At 45.1% G+C, this 17,562-nt stretch overlaps 1 protein-coding gene across 4 annotated transcripts in view; it reads left to right on the top strand.

Moving 5' to 3' along the window:
* PCGF5 (polycomb group ring finger 5) overlaps positions 1 to 5,345 on the top strand; it is a 110,991-nt gene extending 105,646 nt beyond the window's left edge. For all 4 annotated transcript variants that reach the window (XM_088019853.1, XM_028098711.2, XM_028098712.2 and 1 more), the window contains one exon: positions 2,103 to 5,345. In XM_088019853.1, coding sequence (XP_087875979.1) covers positions 2,103 to 2,150 — 48 coding nt within the window. In that variant the 3' untranslated portion in view covers positions 2,151 to 5,345. The remainder of the gene's footprint in view (positions 1 to 2,102) is intronic.
* Positions 5,346 to 17,562: the final 12,217 nt, after the last annotated feature.

Here is a 17,562-nt window from a genome sequence, read left to right as displayed (position 1 = left end):
GTAAAGATTTTTTAAGAAAAACAGTACATCAATGAAGGTCAGCATTTTCTAAAGTTATCACATTTGAAGTATATCCTGTGGAAATATCTATTTTTTATTTTAGGACATGATGAGACTGAGGACTAGCAACTCTACAAGTAGGTCCATTCAGGACAGTCACTGAACACTAGGAGGGTGATGTGCCATATTTCATGATAGTACGTGCAGCGCCATTTTACTACAGAAAGCGAACTGAAATACAGATAGAGTTGCCAGCATTTGAAAACATTTCAGTAAGATTAAACTTCATGTGTCATCATAGAACAAACACAAATCGTTATTTGGAGAAAACAAAACCAACTGGTTTTCAGCCAAAACCAGAAGATCCTGACCACTGACAAGCCATTTTACTTCCCGCTCTGCCTTCATCCCAGTAGAAATCGGTGATGGATTCTTCTATATATTATGAAGGGATTCTAGAACTAGTGAATTATGTGCCGAAAGTAAGCAGATTCAGCAGTTCAGAATGGAGGCCACAGCTAGGAAGACAGCTGTGACAAGGGGCAAACTGCCACTTGGGCCAGGGAGAATGGGAAGTAACGAAGTTAGGGTAGGATGTCTGGGCAGCAGTCTCCACATCTGGCTGAGCTTCAGAAAACCCAGGGAGTTTTTTCTATAAAATGCAGATTCCTGTGCCACTCCCAGACACTCTAATTCAGAAGGAATAAAGTTTAAATAAAAACAAGCAAAATTTAAATCAAAATACATTTAGACCATGGAAATCTTTTTTTTTTTTATAAAGACTTTATTTGAGAGAGAAAGAGCACGAGAGGGGGGAGGGTCAGAGGGAGAAGCAGACTCCCCGCTGAGCAGGGAGCCCGATGTGGGACTCGATCCCGAGACTCCAGGATCATGATCTGAGCCGAAGGTAGACGCTTAACCGACTGAAGCCACCCAGGTGCCCTAGACCATGGAAATCTTGACAGACTGTGACTACTCCAGCCCTCAGGACTGGTGGTGGCATCACCTTACATCCTCAGCTGGAAAGGGCAAGACCTAGAAATTTTCATTCCCATCCTCCAGTCCTATCCTGAGCTAAATGGGAAAAGACTCCAACGACAAGTCTTCTCATATATATCAGCTATGAGGAGTACAGAAATGGTCGTATCATCTCTCTCACCGGTATGAAAAAGTACACCATTTTCTGTCCTGGAGTTGTCCGTTCACCGACAACGGAGATGAAGGGGAACCGTCAGTCACAGTCCACTTTCTTGGTTTCATAAAAGTTGCTCCTCGGAATTTCATTTAAAAGGGAATCTGCAGCTTTCAGAAAAGGAAAACCGTTGGTTCTCCAGACCTTTCTGACTCTGTGGTGTTTAGGTTCTAAATGATCCAGTCAAACCTCGGAGGAAACAGATACAGAGGTGGCCGTGTGGCACATGCCTCCCGTGCGCAGGAAGGACAGGCTACCTGTTCCAGAGTCAGAGCAACCAGGGACCACCCGAACCTTTCAGTTAGAGAAGATTCCACTCTGAATAGGTAGTCATATCAACGAACTATTGAGAGGAGGTAGCAACCTAAATGTTCCATGTAACAGCTACTTGTTTTTCAGGTTTTTTAAAGGACCATTGAAGTTTAAATGTTAAAAAGAAAAAGGTGTCAAACTTTTAAAAAAATGTGAGTTGTGAAAACTACCCGTTTCATTGATTCATAGCAAGAGGTCGGTTACCTTGTGAGTCAGTGGGCGGTCACAGACAGTGGCTCTGGATGGAATCCAGCCCCACAAGGTTAACAATTGATGGAATGAATGCCTTGATCCAGAGCCCAAAGCCTTCAGTCCTCCCCTGGCCCTGCCCCTCCCTACGTGTTCCATTAGTAACGTTCACCTACCCAGCTGGTGTGACATCAGTGAGCCTTTGAACTTGACCTTTGTTACATAGTACAGAAAACCTGACTGATTCTGAAAAAATGGCAATTTAAAAATAATTTTAATAACTAGTCTTAATTGTCATAATCACTGGTACCAGGAAATATTGTAAAGTATAACCCTGCATTCTAAAAATCTTTTATAATCTTTGTTTTCATATAAACACAGTCTTATTCATCATGTTTTTATTTTATAGTCCTACCCCATGGTATTGCAGTATCGACCAAGAATTGATTTCGGTTAGACCAAGGGGCCTAGATCCCACGGAGATGAATCCTGCACTTTGTTTACTCATCAACAGATCGCACAGTGAACGGTGTGTGGACGAGAGGGACACATCCAGATTTTCAGCATGCAAATAAGGCCATTGTCTGTCTCTAAATTGTCAGTTGCATTTATGTTGTTTCTATTAAGAGTGAACCAAGTGCCATTCTGCTACTGAACCATCCGCATAAGGTATCTGTGCCGTCTCACGGTGTACAAGTCAGGGCTGAAATCAGCCTGCCGCGTATCTTGCTTGCCTGTTCCGAGACTGTTCTGATGTGTGATTACACTCGTACTATGACTCAATCTGTGTGGTGTTGCAGTTTTTACATACTTAATATTTTATTAATTTTTCTTTAGAGTACTGTACAAGAAATAATTATTGTATCCTGAAGTTATTTTGTATGGGAAAGTATTTAGAAGAGTGGTTTTTGGGCCACTGTCCTGTTCTCAGTAAGCTTTTTGTGTGCAAAATAGTTCACTCTTGAGTGTGGAAGTCTTTGGGGGAAGAATTCCAACTATTCTTACCATTAGAGCACATAATAGCTGTAGACATTTTAAGCCCTCCGGCCGTGTAGTCTACCAGTTGCACAAGGAGGTCATCTTAGCCCTCCAGTTGAAACCGTGTGACTTCGTGGAGACCTGAAGTTCGATTCACAACCATTCAAGATGTTGACAGCTGGTCACATTTACTCTAACAAAATTAATGCATCAGTAAGGTCAGTCTTTCATAATGCCTTAGGACAAGCAGGTGCTGCTTCACGAAATGTCACTGTGTAGCCCATTTTATGTATGCATCATTATATTGTGGCTCCCATCTAATGAGTACAGTGTCTCTCTTTCTAAGTTGGCCTTAGGTGTGCGTCATTGTGGCATGCAGAGGGTTATGATGATTTTAAATATTAGGATTTTTAGAGCAGATAACCTTAGCTATTTTATGGATTTCAGAAGTCTCAAGGCAATTATCAATTAAAACTGTTAGTTACCTATCACATGTCCAAACCCTATGCGTAAAGTAGAATAAATGCAGCATAGTAGGTAAATCTGTTAACCAAAATTAATGATTTGAGGATATCTCATTTTAGATCCTGTAGTAATCAGGGGGAAACGGGATTCTGGTTTTATACATAAATTCATTAAGGTCAGAGCTGTGATAATGTCCTTGATTTTGCAGTTTTGTTAAGTCTTCCATTCATTTTGAGATTAGTCTGCAAGTCAAAGAAAGTCTTGTTACCTTAAATTATATGAAGAACTTCATTTTAAACCTTTTAAAATTTACAATTGTTTTCAAAAAACTTCTTTGGAAATTAAGTTTTATTAATTGCTTCAAAATAAACAAGTTAACCTCTGAAACTTAGGAAAAATCTTGAAAGTTAGGAAAACTCTGTTTTAGAAATCTGACACGAGCACAATCTGTGTGTTACACACACAGTTTTTATACTGTATACATTGTAGATGTGATACATTTTCCAGTAAAATGTATCACGGATTAATGCCTTCTGAATCTCAAAATGCTTCTTAGACATAACATTGTACAATTCTAAAAAACACATACAAAATACAACTAAATCTTGATGCATTTCACAACATAAAAAGCTGAAACTTCATAATTATCTCTTCAGTATGTCTTTGTTTCAAGTTAGAGTGTCATTAAAGTCTTCTATTGTTTTTGTTTTGACTTTTGTGAAAAAGGTTATGGCAATGCTTTCTGAATTTCATTTTGTTAGATCGTGTTTGTGCCTGGAATGACTCACAGGCAGAATTTAAAAGGCAGATTTTTGTTAACTCTTTAAAAATGGTTAGAACAGACCATTATACTCAACCAAAAACAGAATTTACTCTCCACCTACAGAAACTTTTTTGCTGTGCTGTGAAATCCAATTCCCTGACATCCCTAAGAAATTTTAAAATTATGAATCTGTCACATCTTGGTCAGTGATTAAAATAGTGTTTTACGTATGGAAGTTAATTAACTCAAAATGAATTGAGAGTGATTTTAAAAACCACAAATGAGACCTGCATGTTATTTGGGTCCCCAGCCAAAACTTACAGCTTTAAATGAGTTTTGTATACCTGATCTCTTTAAATTTGGCCTGTTGCTGCCTCATCTCATGTAATTTCACTCTTTTCCAAGGAAATATATAGGAAGCAATTATGGGATTGAGAATAGTTTTATATAAAATTGGTTTATTCAATGTTAACATGTTAACATTTTTCCTGAAATGCAATGGAATATGTGCCAAAACATGTGAAAGAAAACCTAACATAAAGAAGAGCATCAGTTACCAGTTAGGGAAAGGTACACATTTTATGATGGTCCTGAGTAATACAGTGTTACTATTAAGAACCATAGACTTCTTTGACTGCCTCTTTTGGTATATTCAACTGATTTTCTAAGTACGGGACTACTTTCATGCCTAGCAATACACTAAATATCCCCTAAGTCAGATTGTGGAATTTGCAAGAAAACAGATACAGAAAAAAATATACAGGCAACTTTTGTGGTTAGTTTTATAAGCTTAGGGTGCTAATAAAACTATATAAATAGCCTGTAGAAATCATCATCTAATTCTGCAAAATTGGGGAATCAAACTAAATTTTAATCTCTTGTTTCTTAAGCAAAGAACCAAAAGAACTTTACTTCCATAGAAGATTTTGTCATCTGTTTTCTCTGCCTTAGATATCAGAGATGTAAGAGGGTCAAGGAACCTGGGATATAAGGAAGGACTGTGGCCCCTAGATACTTTAGCTGGAGTGATTACATCCATTAATAGAAAAATCAGAATATAACCTTTTCTCTAGATTAACAAAACACTTTTAAGAAGTATAAAAAAATAAACTAAAAGGCTCATTGATGAGGAAATATAAGGTTATTCCCTGCACCTGGGGTGCAGGTACCTTGGGTAGTGTCTTTTACTTTTCTAAAGGTGTATTATTTCTTATTGGAAATATGTCCCATACGAATATGCCACATTTTATAAATGTAATGAGTTTGCTCCACTACATTATACACTCAAATTTAATCTAAATTTAAATGACTCTATAAGGTGGAAAAAAAAGTGTGTTATATAATATTGTGAACTGTTTAGCTTTATTGAAATATTTAAGAGAAAGTGCCTCATTGCTAAAGTGCATTTCTGTTTAGATTTATTGCATAAATTTTGGGTTATCTGTACCTGTCTCTTATGAATGGTTTTGTATCTAGGCACTCATAAGTTAGAGTAATCTCTTTTTGAAGGATTTTCATAAGAAATAGAGATCACCAAAGACATTCTACTGTTCATTAATAACCATGGTAAGAGAGACAGTTTTAACACTTTGGAAGTTGGAATCTTTTAGGTTGCAGTTTAATTTTATATAGTTAATAACGCAATAACCTTGAGTAACTGCTAAAATATCACCAAAGAAAGGCTTTAAACTGAATTTTTGTGATGAGATCAATCAAATATAGGTTTTTCTTGCAATAATCAGAGCACACTTCCTTTCAAATATGTCCCTTGTTTTTCCAGAACCACCTGATAGGTCTTAGGAAATCATCAAAGGTGAGAAAGAGATCAACACCACAATTGGCTTCCCCCTGGATGCAAGGAGGAGAAATGCATCCTTTGAAAAGAAAACTAAAATGAAGATTTTAAATTCTAATTTGAGAAGCTCTTTAATCCACTTCATGGAGGCCATATAAACTAAAATTATGCTTATTTAGTTCCTGGGTTCTTAATAACATAAGAAATTTTACTAAAGGCAGACTTTGGTATAAGTGCTGACCATGCTTACATGTATAGAAAAATAATATGTTTTATTGGACTTACATAAGTAAATGCTTTTTCTTGTTTTCAAAAGCAAATTTTTCATAAAGGCCTATTTTTTTTTAAGTAACTCTTCGTCCTGTTTCTCAGTGATTACTTTATTGTGATTAGAATTTAACCACACAGCCAAACTTGGCAAAAAGGGTCCCAGATCAAGAGCATTTGCATCAAGTGAATCATTGCCGCCGCCCCCCCCCCCCCCCCCCCCCGCCCGGCTCATTCTCCTTGGGAGCTGACACTGGGGCCACCTTGAAGGTAAAGCTCACATGATGCAGTCTCTCTGATAGGCCACTGGACAAAACCTCCTTGGAGACACTCTGTTACATACTCTGGTTTATCATAAGGAATCTTCCAGCAGCCTAAGCTTTAGACCAGTAAGATGTTTGGTTGTAAGAATTGCAAAAATGAATGGGTTTGCCATAACGTAATGTTTTGGATCAGAAACAAAAACATGAAAATGCTCTCAATACTTTAAGAGGTATATCCCTGCACTAAGGAACATAACATGTCTGCCAAATCTGGTCTCTGAAAAATATTAAATGTACTAGAGACTCAGAAACCCCTTTAAAAGCACAAAATAACCAACCAATTCTGGATTTACTTGATATTCCTAGTTCTACATGTAGTATTTTGATGGAAAAACGTCAGATTGAAAGTTCATTAAAACGTACTTAAGTATACTTTACAAGGATTTCATGGTTTTCTTTTTCTTAAAGCAAAGGCATTTTCCCAATAATTTAAAATGATTCTCTTCCTCGTGTAATGTAGTCTTCACAAGTAGTGTGTTTACTCACTATCCTTACTGTATTTGCAAATAGAATTAAAATGCTTGAGCACTTCCTTTTCAGAAAGTTATGAAATTAAACTTTATTTTAAACGCTCATTCCAGTATGTATACTCATTATGCCCCTTTTTCTAAGATTCAATACTGAGACATTGTTCAGAAATGCCTTTTACTTTTAATTCTCTTTAGAGAACCAAGTGAAACAGGTGTTAAAATACCGGGTCTAGTTTTCTTCCATCCTTCAGAGCTTCGTGGAGTAAGAAACTTAGTCTAGAACAAATGAAGATTAAATACTTCCAGGCAACATAGAGATAGTAAACAGATCATCTATCCCTAGACTTCCCCTCAGTCCACTGGAGCAGAAGTTCCACACATTAGAAATGTCATGGGATCAGCCTAACATTTTGGGGGGTCAGTTTTCTTTTGCTGTATTTTTTAGAATGGGGATGGGGGCCTAAGTGTCCTTACGAAGCTGTGGCCCACGACAAGAGCTTGTGGGAGAGCGCCAGCCTTCTGTGGCGTTCCTGCATCTGGCAACACAACAGCAAGCACCAGTTTTTAATAGAGTAGCCCTCATGTGACAGAACCATCCTAGAATATATTGTACAGTTATGTTGCTAATTTTCCTTTGAAATATAAAATATTTTAAGCTTTTTTTGTCAAAAGTGGTAACATCTTAATACAAATAAAAACCTTTTTGTGGTTGTAAGATTTAGCTTATAAATCATTCAAATTGAAGTGAAAGATTACAGGTCATTGTTAATGACTTAGTCTATTAAGAATATATGTATTTTTGTAAAGGAAAAGCACTTGTAGATATTTAATCAGTACAAGATATATGTCTGTTTTGCAGAAATAAAATGCTGCTTAGAGATTCTCTTTAAATATTTTTTATTTTTGTGCTCAAATGTATTTTCTGTTGATCTATGGAATGTTCTGTACAAAAGCTGTATGGTTGTACTGTTGGGCTAGATTCTTTTGTTTTTTAAAATCTGGACTTAGCCAAGTATATTTGACCATGTTAAAAATAGTATCTTTGTTATTAAATTTTTGATTGCATAATTTATTGTCTGTCATCCTTAATATTAGTTGTAGATTGCAGCCTCTTATTTTCTACTGTAGCAAATTTTATTAAAATCTGATATTTAAGATCATAGATACGCTCTCAAGATTCTTGAGCTGTTTAGTTTTTTTTTTTGTTTTTTGCTTTTTAAAGATTTTATTTATTTATTTGACAGAGAGGGAACACAAGCAGGGGGAGTGGGAGAGGGAGAAGCAGGCTTCCCGCGGAGCAGAGAGCCCGACGCGGGGCTGGATCCCAGGACCCTGGGACCATGACCTGAGCCGAAGGCAGAGGCTTAACGACTGAGCCACCCAGGTGCCCCTTGAGCTGTTTAGTTTTAAGACGGGAGGCTGCCTCTCAAGAAGTACTTGAGGTCTGCACACACGCGCACCCTCCCTCTCTTTAGAACAGTTTCTTACAAGTTTAAGGCATTATTTTGTTAGCTTAATCAAATCTAAATAACCCTTTGAAAGTAACTCAGTATCAAAGGCCCAAGTGAATTGAAAGACAGACTGCTTTCTTCAGCCAGTTAGATAATAGTTTTGGTTTATTAATACCCCTGTGTGTTCTTGCCCTAGGAGTTCTAGTTAGGCCAAAGTCAGGCATCCCAGGCCAGGAAGGTTCAGTGATTCACCTCTCTCCCATTGTTACTTTGGTGCCAAGCTTTGTCGGATGGTAGTGGCCAGAAACCCCAGACCTTTGAGTGAGATGGAAAGTGGCATCCTCTAAGCACGGTTGGACTCCTTCCTCCTTTTAGCTTCACCCCCTTCAAGGCTGTTGCAGAATGAGAACAGCGAGGACTGTGCCAGGCAAGTGCTCAGGGAAGGCCGACCACGCTACTTCCGGCCCATGTCCTTGGTCTGGGCTCACTCCCACGGCCTCCGCTACCTGGGCTGCAGGCCTCAAGGAAGGCTGGATGCCCCGAGGAGAAGAGAAAACAGGTTTGTGACCTGCTGATCAGTTTCTGCCCAACCTCCACTCGAGAAAAGAAGTCACAGTTTCTCAGTTCCTGCCATTGTTTGGTCAACACAGGCTCCACGCTGATCTTTTCACTAGTTTGTGGGGGGAGGGTCTTGTGCACCCACAAGGCCTGAGAAGCTCGGGCCCAGCCTCTTTCTGTGTGGCCAGGGGATTTGCAGGCAGTATTTTGCTGGAAGCCACATAGAACCCCGCTGGACACCTAAACCCCTGCCATGGAATTTGGGGTGCCAGTCTCCACACAGTCAAGTGGAGAATCATGTCCAGAAAAGAGAGAAAGGCCGCAAACTATCACCACCAGCTCCTGGAAACCAAATCCCTGCTCCTCCCACCAAGCCCAGTTCAGATCCCAGCAACTCAAGCAGGCGCGTCCAGACTCTTCCCTCCTCCTCATCCCTCATTGCAAGCGCAGGAATTGATGTTTGTCCTCCCCTTAGATCCTGCGCTCTGGGAGGGATGCTGACAGTCATCCTTGGATATCCTCACCCTCACACAACACATCTCCATCTTAACCAGCACCTATCAAACCACAGGGAACAAACCCAGATTTCAGGAAGCAGAGGCAATGCTGACAATGGTGTCCAGGTGTCACTCCCCTGCGTATAAGGACATCGGTTTTACTGGATTAGGGCCCCACCCTCATGACCTCATCCAACTGACTCACCTCTTTAAGGCCCTATGGTCTAAGGTACTGGGGGGCTAGGGCTTCAACATGACAACTTTGGGAAGACAATATTCAGTTCATGACAGAGAGCCATGACAGTGGTGCCCCGTGAACCTGGGTTCAAATTCAAGGCTGTTCTGTTGTGTCACTTCTGGCAGTTTACTTAACGCGGCTGAGTCTGTTTCCTTATGGTAAAGCAGGTAAAGCAGAGCAGTAACACCTAGCCTCACAGGCCTGTGGCGAAATGAGATGCCCCAAGATGCGCTCAGAGCAATGCCGGGGGCAACAGTGAGGGGCAACACGGCTGTCTCTTCTCCATCTGCTCATCTGCAGATCAACCCAGTGTTGCATCGGTTCTCCCTGACAAGCTGGGAGCTAAAATGCTGTCATAGAACTCAAACCTTGCTTACAAAGCGCTATTCCCATCACAGTGGCTCACAGAACTCACAGAACTCATTCCCACTAAACACGCTAATACAGAAAGGGCCCAGCACAGGGTCTAGCACACGGCAGGCACTCTTGCCTCTCTCTCGCCCCCATTTAATCAGCAGAATAAACCTATTTTAGCCCAGTTTTAATGATGTGAAAGTGAGTCTAAATAACTCGCAATCACCGGAAGGTATTTGGGTCTCCAACACAGGCCTTTCTTTGTCTGAGGGTGGTCCTACTCTCAGAAGCACCAGCTCTTTGGGTCTGAGAGCTGAGGTGTCTAGAGAAGATTGTGTTCAGGCCCTCCGGGCCCCTCCAGGACAGCTCGCTTAGTGGGTAAACACTTGCTAACCAGTGTGTGCCTGAGAGAACACAGCATGCATGTTATTCCTGTGGTCCATACACTTATCGTGAGCACCCACTGTATTTTGAGCCGGCACTGTGCTGGGCTCAGGGATGTAGGTGGTGAGCCAAACAGATGGCCACCCCTAACGCTAATGAAGCTTCCAGTATAGGGAAGAGATAGACGTTGAACAAACACAATACATACATAATAAAAAGAGTGATAAGTAATCTAAGAAATGGGAGGTCCAGGCCTTTCTGAGAAAATGATGCTTAAGCCAAGACCTGAAGGATAGGCCAGAGCGAGTCAGGCGAAGGGCAGGGGAAAGCATATTCCTGAGGGCAAGAACCAGCATGGAGAGCTCCATGCAGCCCAGCCGCCTGCAGGAAGCCGGTGTGGCCAGCAAGGAGTGACAAGGCAGAGAGCAAGGGGAGAGGCTTCTAGAGAAGGCGGCAGAGGTCAGGTCCCATAGATACTTGTAGGTCCTATTTAGAAGCTTGTATTTTACTGTGAGCACAATAGGAGAATTTTAAACAGAGGGCTGACATCTTTTTTATATTTTAAAATTGTCACTCTGGGAGCTTTGCAGAGACTAGATCGTTAAGGGTGTAGGGCCTAGAACAGAAGCGGAAACAGGCTAAAAGCCTAGAGCAGGTAAGAAAAACCGAAGGGGCCCAGGCCAGGGTCAGCGCTCTTCGAGGTGAACCTAAGCAGCCATGGAGAAAAGGTTTCCCTACACACATCAGCCCCAGCGGGCCCAAATTCAACGTAATCCGAGTTTTCAGATCATGGGCGAAGCCGTAGATGGGGGTGGGGAAGTCAGGGCAAGAAGGGGGGTTGGAAGCTGTGGACCAGAGAGCATCAGCTGCCCCCAGCTCCCTCCCTCCCTTTGGACACCCCACAGGGGGCAGGTGCCCAGAGCAGGGGCAGGGAGGGGAGTCCTGTTTGGAGCGAGTGGGAGAAAGGACCTGGAAAAGCCTCTGCCACCAGCCCGGTCCAGGGCCATCGCCAGAGCCCCCACAGGACCTGCTCCCAGCCAAGCACCCAGCCTCGCCTGGTGAGGCCCCGCCTCAGCCCAGACGCCTTCTCCGGGAGCAACCCCCTCCCTCCCCAGGGCTGGTCCTGCGCACCCCCTCCCCAGGCCTTACACAGCCCTGTCCTGTCACAGGCGTCGGGGGGACACAGCCCAAGCCCAGCTCGGGCTCCACTGATTACCTCAGAGGTCCAGGAGACACTGAGGCAAACGTGACATTCCATGAGAACTCACAAGATGTCACTAAAACAGCCACTTTGTGTTGCGCCCAGTCCCCAGTTCCCTCCACTGGATGGAAACGTCAGCAGGGACTTGCAATCGCAGTTCAGAAATCAGAATGATGGCAAGTACATTCATCAACGCTTCACTATTCATTGCAAGATTACACTTCTTCCCTGCTCCTCACCGGCGCCTGGTTAAGGGTCACCTTCCTTCCAAAAATAGAGGGTGGTCGGTTTCCCTCCTTCCTTTCCCCTCTGGGGTTTGGGGGCCGGGCTGGGAGCGGGAAACCCAGCCCAGCAGAGCGAGTTGTAAGCAGGCTCCCAGCAAGCTGGGCCTGACGTCTAAAGCTCCCTCTCCTGGTAACCCGTCTTCCTGGGTTCTTTGGACGATCTCAGCCACCACTCACTCTGCCAGGGTCCATGCCTTGATCTGTGGGCTGTTCGTAGGGACCCTCACCTTCTATTCTAGCCAGTTCTCTCCTTCCACAGGAGCTGGTCTTGGGCAGGGTCCCTTGTTAGTGGCTCCTCGCTGATATTCCTAGCTCAGGCCCCTCAGAGGATCCCAAAGGGGCATGCAACACCACCCCGGGGCCAAAGAGGAGTCTGGGTTTCTTATCAGCCTGGCAGTAACTCTCTCTCTCTTGCCCATTCTGATGCCTTAGGACTGAGAGACACAGCCTCTGGGCTTTAGGTTCCTCGGACTGTGTCGACTCCAGGCTCCATGCCCCCACAGCCACAGTAACACATGGCGAGCCTTCCTGGGGTGCTGTGGACACCTCACCCTCCCTAGACCTGGGTGGAGGGGGCAGCGCCCTCCACCTCTCCTCCTTGAATGCGGCTCACAGCCCAGCTCACTCCCCAGTAAACCTGTGTGAATCCTCCCTTCTTAACTACTGCAGCGTGTGAAGGATGGCCCACCAGGTAACCAGAAGCCTCGGACAGTTTATGATCGCTAGTTATGAGCAGACGCCTCCCTTTGCCTTCCTTATACTTCATGCCCTTCATGTCCCATGGAACAGAGGCCGTCCAGGCTCCCAAGAGAACACGGCTTTCTGCATGGTCAACGTGTCCAGAGGCAAGATGACACACAGCCCATCAGCTATGATTCAGTTCCCGATGGCACCAGCAGATGAAAAGAGACCCATCCACACCCCGCCTTGCAGTGCAGGGCTCAGCCCAGGCTGAGGGACTGAGCCCTGGTACCAGCCCAGGCCAGACCCTCCAGGAGCTGCCCCCTGAGAGCAGAGGGCACACCTGAAGAAGAGAAAGCCAAGTCCTGTCTGACCCACCAGAGTCCAAGATGGCGGACCCAGGCGCTCTGAGAGCAGAGTGACCCACCCAGGGACCGGGACGGAAGAAGCAAGGCCTGCGTAAGCTTGTGTGGGATGCAGAGGGCTCCCTGACTGTCGACATGGTGCCGGCCGCTCTGGGCAGTTGGGTGAAAAGCCAGGGAGTTCTGGGAAGTTTTCCCATTGGCGCCAACCTAGAAGTGAGATGGAAACAGCCCAAGGACAGTATCTCCTTCTGATTCTCACAAATGTGCCCACTGAAGAGTGTCTCAGAGCTGCCGCTGGGGCTTTCCATGAGAGGCAGCCAAAAGCTCTGGGGTTGAGTCAGGTGGTGACAAGGAAATGAGCAACGATCCGGGAGGAGAACCAAGACTTCATTCCCAGTTCAGCACTCACTAGCTGTGTGACCTCGGGCACACTTCCCCACTCTGGTCCCTGCCCTGACTACTTTACCCTGTACCTCCCTTCCTGTAACTAATCTCAGCTCCAGTGACTTGTGTGGCATCTGTCTTCCCAGCCAGGCTGCAAGCGCCCTGAGCCGTCAAGCCAGTCTGCACAGAGCGGCCCTGGGGCCCAGCCCCTAGCTCAGGTGAACAATAGTGGTGACTCTCCTATACTATGAATGTATAGATACTGAGGGGGGAGGGGGCAATATTTTCTTTTTTTTTTTTTTTTTTAAGAAACGTGGGGCTCGAACTCAACCTCGAGATCAAGATTGCATGCTCTCCCGACTGAGCCGGCCAGATGCCCCTACAGATGCTGTTCTTAATGGAAAAGAGTTGTACTACCATCAGCACCCCTAGACTGGGGCAAGAGGGGGCCTGCCCTGCACCTGCCTTCTAGCAGGCCCTGCATATCACAAGCTCCACAACATGGTTTGTTTGGGGGTTTTTCCTCCCCTTTTTGATCTTTTAGGAAACTGTTGAAAGTTCAATTACCAATTGAGTGAACAGGAATTGGGAAGAGGAACATGCCATCTAATTGGGCCCATTGGGCCACAGGATGGTGCCGGCAACGGCAAGAGAAGGGTCGTGGTCTCTGTCCTGAGAACTACAGAAGGGGGTGCTGCTTGGTTAAAGCACATGCTCCAGATCACCCCCCAAGTGAATGTCCAGGCAGACAGCTGTACCGTCTCCCTCGCCTCTGCTTGGCTCAAATAATTTTGGGAGGCCCTGACTCCTCGGGGATCCTGAAAAGTCAGTCGTCCCCCGCCCCGCCGGGTTCAGATGGGTTCCAGGGGGTCCAGATCACGTGGGAGCCTGGGCCAATACCCAGCTCCTGGCCCCCCTGCCCCAGGGGGCCCGTGAAACCACTCAAGTTCACAGGCCAAGGACTGCCTAGGGGACCTCGGCCTCTTCTATCCTCTGCAGCTCAGTCTGCAGAGTGTTAAGAACAGAGGCTTGGGTGGTAAGGCTTTATAAATAACTAAAATCTTTAGGCACGTTCTATGTGGCCTCCATCTGTATTCTTGCTCCAGACCTTGCAAACTTAGGGGTGCATCTGCGTGGCTGCTCAGTGCTCGGGGTTAATTAGTCATGAGCCATCCTTCCTTCTGTGCTAGATATTGTGCTAGGACAAGGTCCTTCAAAGATTTCAGTGTCTAGGGAAGTTGACAGACACATAGGTATGGTGTGCTCAGGGCAATGCTAGAGATTCATACAGGCTATATTTGGGGAACACAGAGAAAAGGGTCTCCTTCAGGAAGGGGGCAGATTATTTTAGACTTCAGTGCCTCCCTCCCAACAGACTGAGGACAAATTAGACTGCCAATCTGGAATCCAAGTGCCTCCTGGAGAAGCCAGAAGAATCCAACAACAAAAAATCAGATATGAGTAGTAATAGCAGTGGCAGAAAGCACCCTGTGATCCTCAAGTGTTGACTGTGGGCCCAGCCCTGTGCCCACAGAATCCTCGTCATAACTTTCCAAGGTTTGGCTATGGTCCTCATTTCGCAGATGAGGAGACTGTGGCTCAGCTCAGAGAGATTAATTAATTTGCCTCACATCACACAGCTAGTGACAGAGCTGGGATTTGAACCCACGTCTGTCAGATTCCAGGGCCTATGGCTTTAACCACCATGGCTTCTAAGAAGTGACACTCATGCATTTCTATGTGCTGGCTCCTGCACGCAGCAGGATCTTCCTGACGTTCATTATTCCAAAAAGGAGAACCCTACACGGGCCACAGGCTTCTCAGCTATGGAGCCGATTCAACAATCAAGCAAATTCAACAATAGGAGTGTCATTTATGACAAATTAAATGAAGAGCCCCTCTCACGAAAAGACAGACTGAGGAAGGTGTGAGACTGGGCAGAGGCTGCCCTAGGAGGAGGGATATGGGCAATGAGGACCCTCCGACTGGACGAGTGAAGACAAGGACACTCGAGGAAACTATAAAAGAGTAGGAAGTCAAGATGAGGTGATCTTCAACACCCTCATCTCCCCACCTCACACAGGAATGGTGCCTAGGCACACAGAGAAAGCCAAACACTCTTTTCAGTGTCTGGATTATTTGTCCGCTTAGCGAAATCCAAAGATGGTGACCACTGCTTCCTTCTCGGGGGCGGGGGGGGATTCTCTTTTCCTGGCTTTCACTTCCAACTCTCCTGATTCTCCTTTCTCCTCTCTGGCCAGCAGGAAAGGGGCAGGCAAGGGAGAGGCAAGTGTGATGTCTGGGTTGGGATTTTTAAGGAGGTACTTACTCCCAGGCCTCCAAATGCCTCCCTCTCCAACTGGGTTTTTAATTATGGACAGTCCTCCAGGCGGGGCCTGGCTTCTCTCTTCTTCTCAGCCTAACTAGCCTCCCTGGGTGATCTCACCCAGGCCCACACTTCAGTGACCACATCTGCTCCGAGGACCTGCAGATTGATCTCTGCAAAGCCCATCATTCCTCTGAGCTCCTGAGCCAAATATCCAACAGCCTACCCAGAAGCCCCTCTTAATTGTTTCAAAGACATCTCAAACTAACCAGTCTCAAAGCAGAATCTAAAAATCCCCTCTCCCCAGTCTTTTCCAGTACTCCCAGACTCAGTGAATGTCTCCACCATCTATCCAGTCCCCTAGACCTGAAACCATGGGGTCACCCTTGACACAACCCTCTTCCATCAAATCCACCAAGCCCAGGAGGTCTACCTCCTGAAGATCTCTTCACGTGGCCAGCATCTAGTCTACCACCACCACAGTCTAATATGCCATGTTCTCCACTGGATAGCTAGAAAAGCCTTGTTTCTGGTTCCCCTTCTGTGTTCTCATCCACACCCCCTGCCTAATGCCCATTCTCTGTTTTCACAGCACCATTTTCCAACTGCAAATCTGATTATGCTTCCCCATGCTCTACCCCTACCCTTCTTTTGCTGAGAGCCTTTTAAAGGCTTCCCATTGCTCTTGGGATAAATCAAAATCCTTAACATGGCCTCGAGGGACCTTCGTGTTCTGGGCTTTGCCTACCTCCCCAGCCCCATCATGCCTCGTGCTTGCTCGTTCATGATTCTTTGCCCAATTCCAATGTGCATGTGTGGGTGGGAGGGGGGTTCCCCACACCAACAAATTCTGTGATACCAGCTGGCTGTCCTACATTCAACTCATGAGTAACATCTCTACCTGGAGATTGTGTCAGATCCCACAGGCTAAGGGCTCAGTCCTACAAGACTGCACCCCTACCTCAGGTACCCATCACAAGTCCAGGTTGTCACCTGTGCTTCTGACGGACTGGTCAGAGATTGGAAGTTTCAACAACCCCCTCCTTGGGTTCAACTGATTTGCTCAAGTGACTCACAGAGCTCAGAGAAACATTTTACTTATGAAATCACAAGATTATGAAAGGAATTAACTCAGGAACAGCCAGGTAGAAGAGATACATAGGACAGAGTATGGGGAAAGGGCACAGGGCTTCCATGCCCTCTCTGAGCACACCATGCTCCCCAAATCACTACCTGTTCACCAACCTGGATGCTCTCTGAACCCTACCCTTTTGGGGTTTTATGGGGGCTCATTACATAAGCATGATCAATTAATCATTGGCCACTAGTGACCAATTCAACCACTAGCCCCTTTCTCGGTGTGGGGGGGAGAATGAAAGTTCCAACTCTCCAACCACAGGATTGGTTGCCCTGGCAACCAGCCCCCATCTTTAGGTGCTTTCCAAAAGTCACCTCCTTAACATAAACTCAGATGTGGTTGAAAGGGGTAATGAATATTAAGACTCCTTTATCATTCCTATCATTTAGGTAATTCCAAGAGTTCCCGGGGCTCTGCTCTGTGCCAAAAACAGGGATGAAGACCAAAGGTAGAAATTGCAATATCACAGTCATGATCTACAAGTTCCATCCAGACACCTGGCTTTCTTGTGGCCCCTTAGCCTTGCTGTTTCTCCCCATAACTGAGGTTTTGCTCAGGCCTCCCATCCCCTTACCTAAATAACTCCAAACAACCCTTCACTCAGCTTAGTCAGCATTACCTAATGAACCAACCCCTCCCAGTTCAACTCGGGAGACCTTTCTTCAGGGAAATCTTTCCTGACTTTCATGACTGTGCTCTTCCATCAGAGGCTCTGGTAGGTCTCAGAAACCTTATGTAACAGTGGCAGCTTTATGTCGGTGGGATGAGATTAATAGCTATCTCCCAGGCTAGCCTGTTGAGTTTGATGTTGTCTGTTGGCTTCACTCTGGAATCTCCAGGGCCCAGCTCAGTGCCTGATACATAGCAGGCACTCCAGGAACATTTACTAAATGACTGAATGAAACAAATTCTATGTAACATACGATAGAATTCAATACATGTCTGAT

This window comes from Eumetopias jubatus, unplaced genomic scaffold (assembly GCF_037043125.1).
Source record: "Eumetopias jubatus isolate StellerSeaLion01/CBP00866 unplaced genomic scaffold, mEumJub1_p1.0 scaffold_17, whole genome shotgun sequence".
NCBI classification, from domain to species: Eukaryota; Metazoa; Chordata; class Mammalia; order Carnivora; family Otariidae; genus Eumetopias; species Eumetopias jubatus.
Note: the sequence above shows the minus strand (reverse complement) of the source record. Positions and strands in the feature narration are given on the sequence as shown.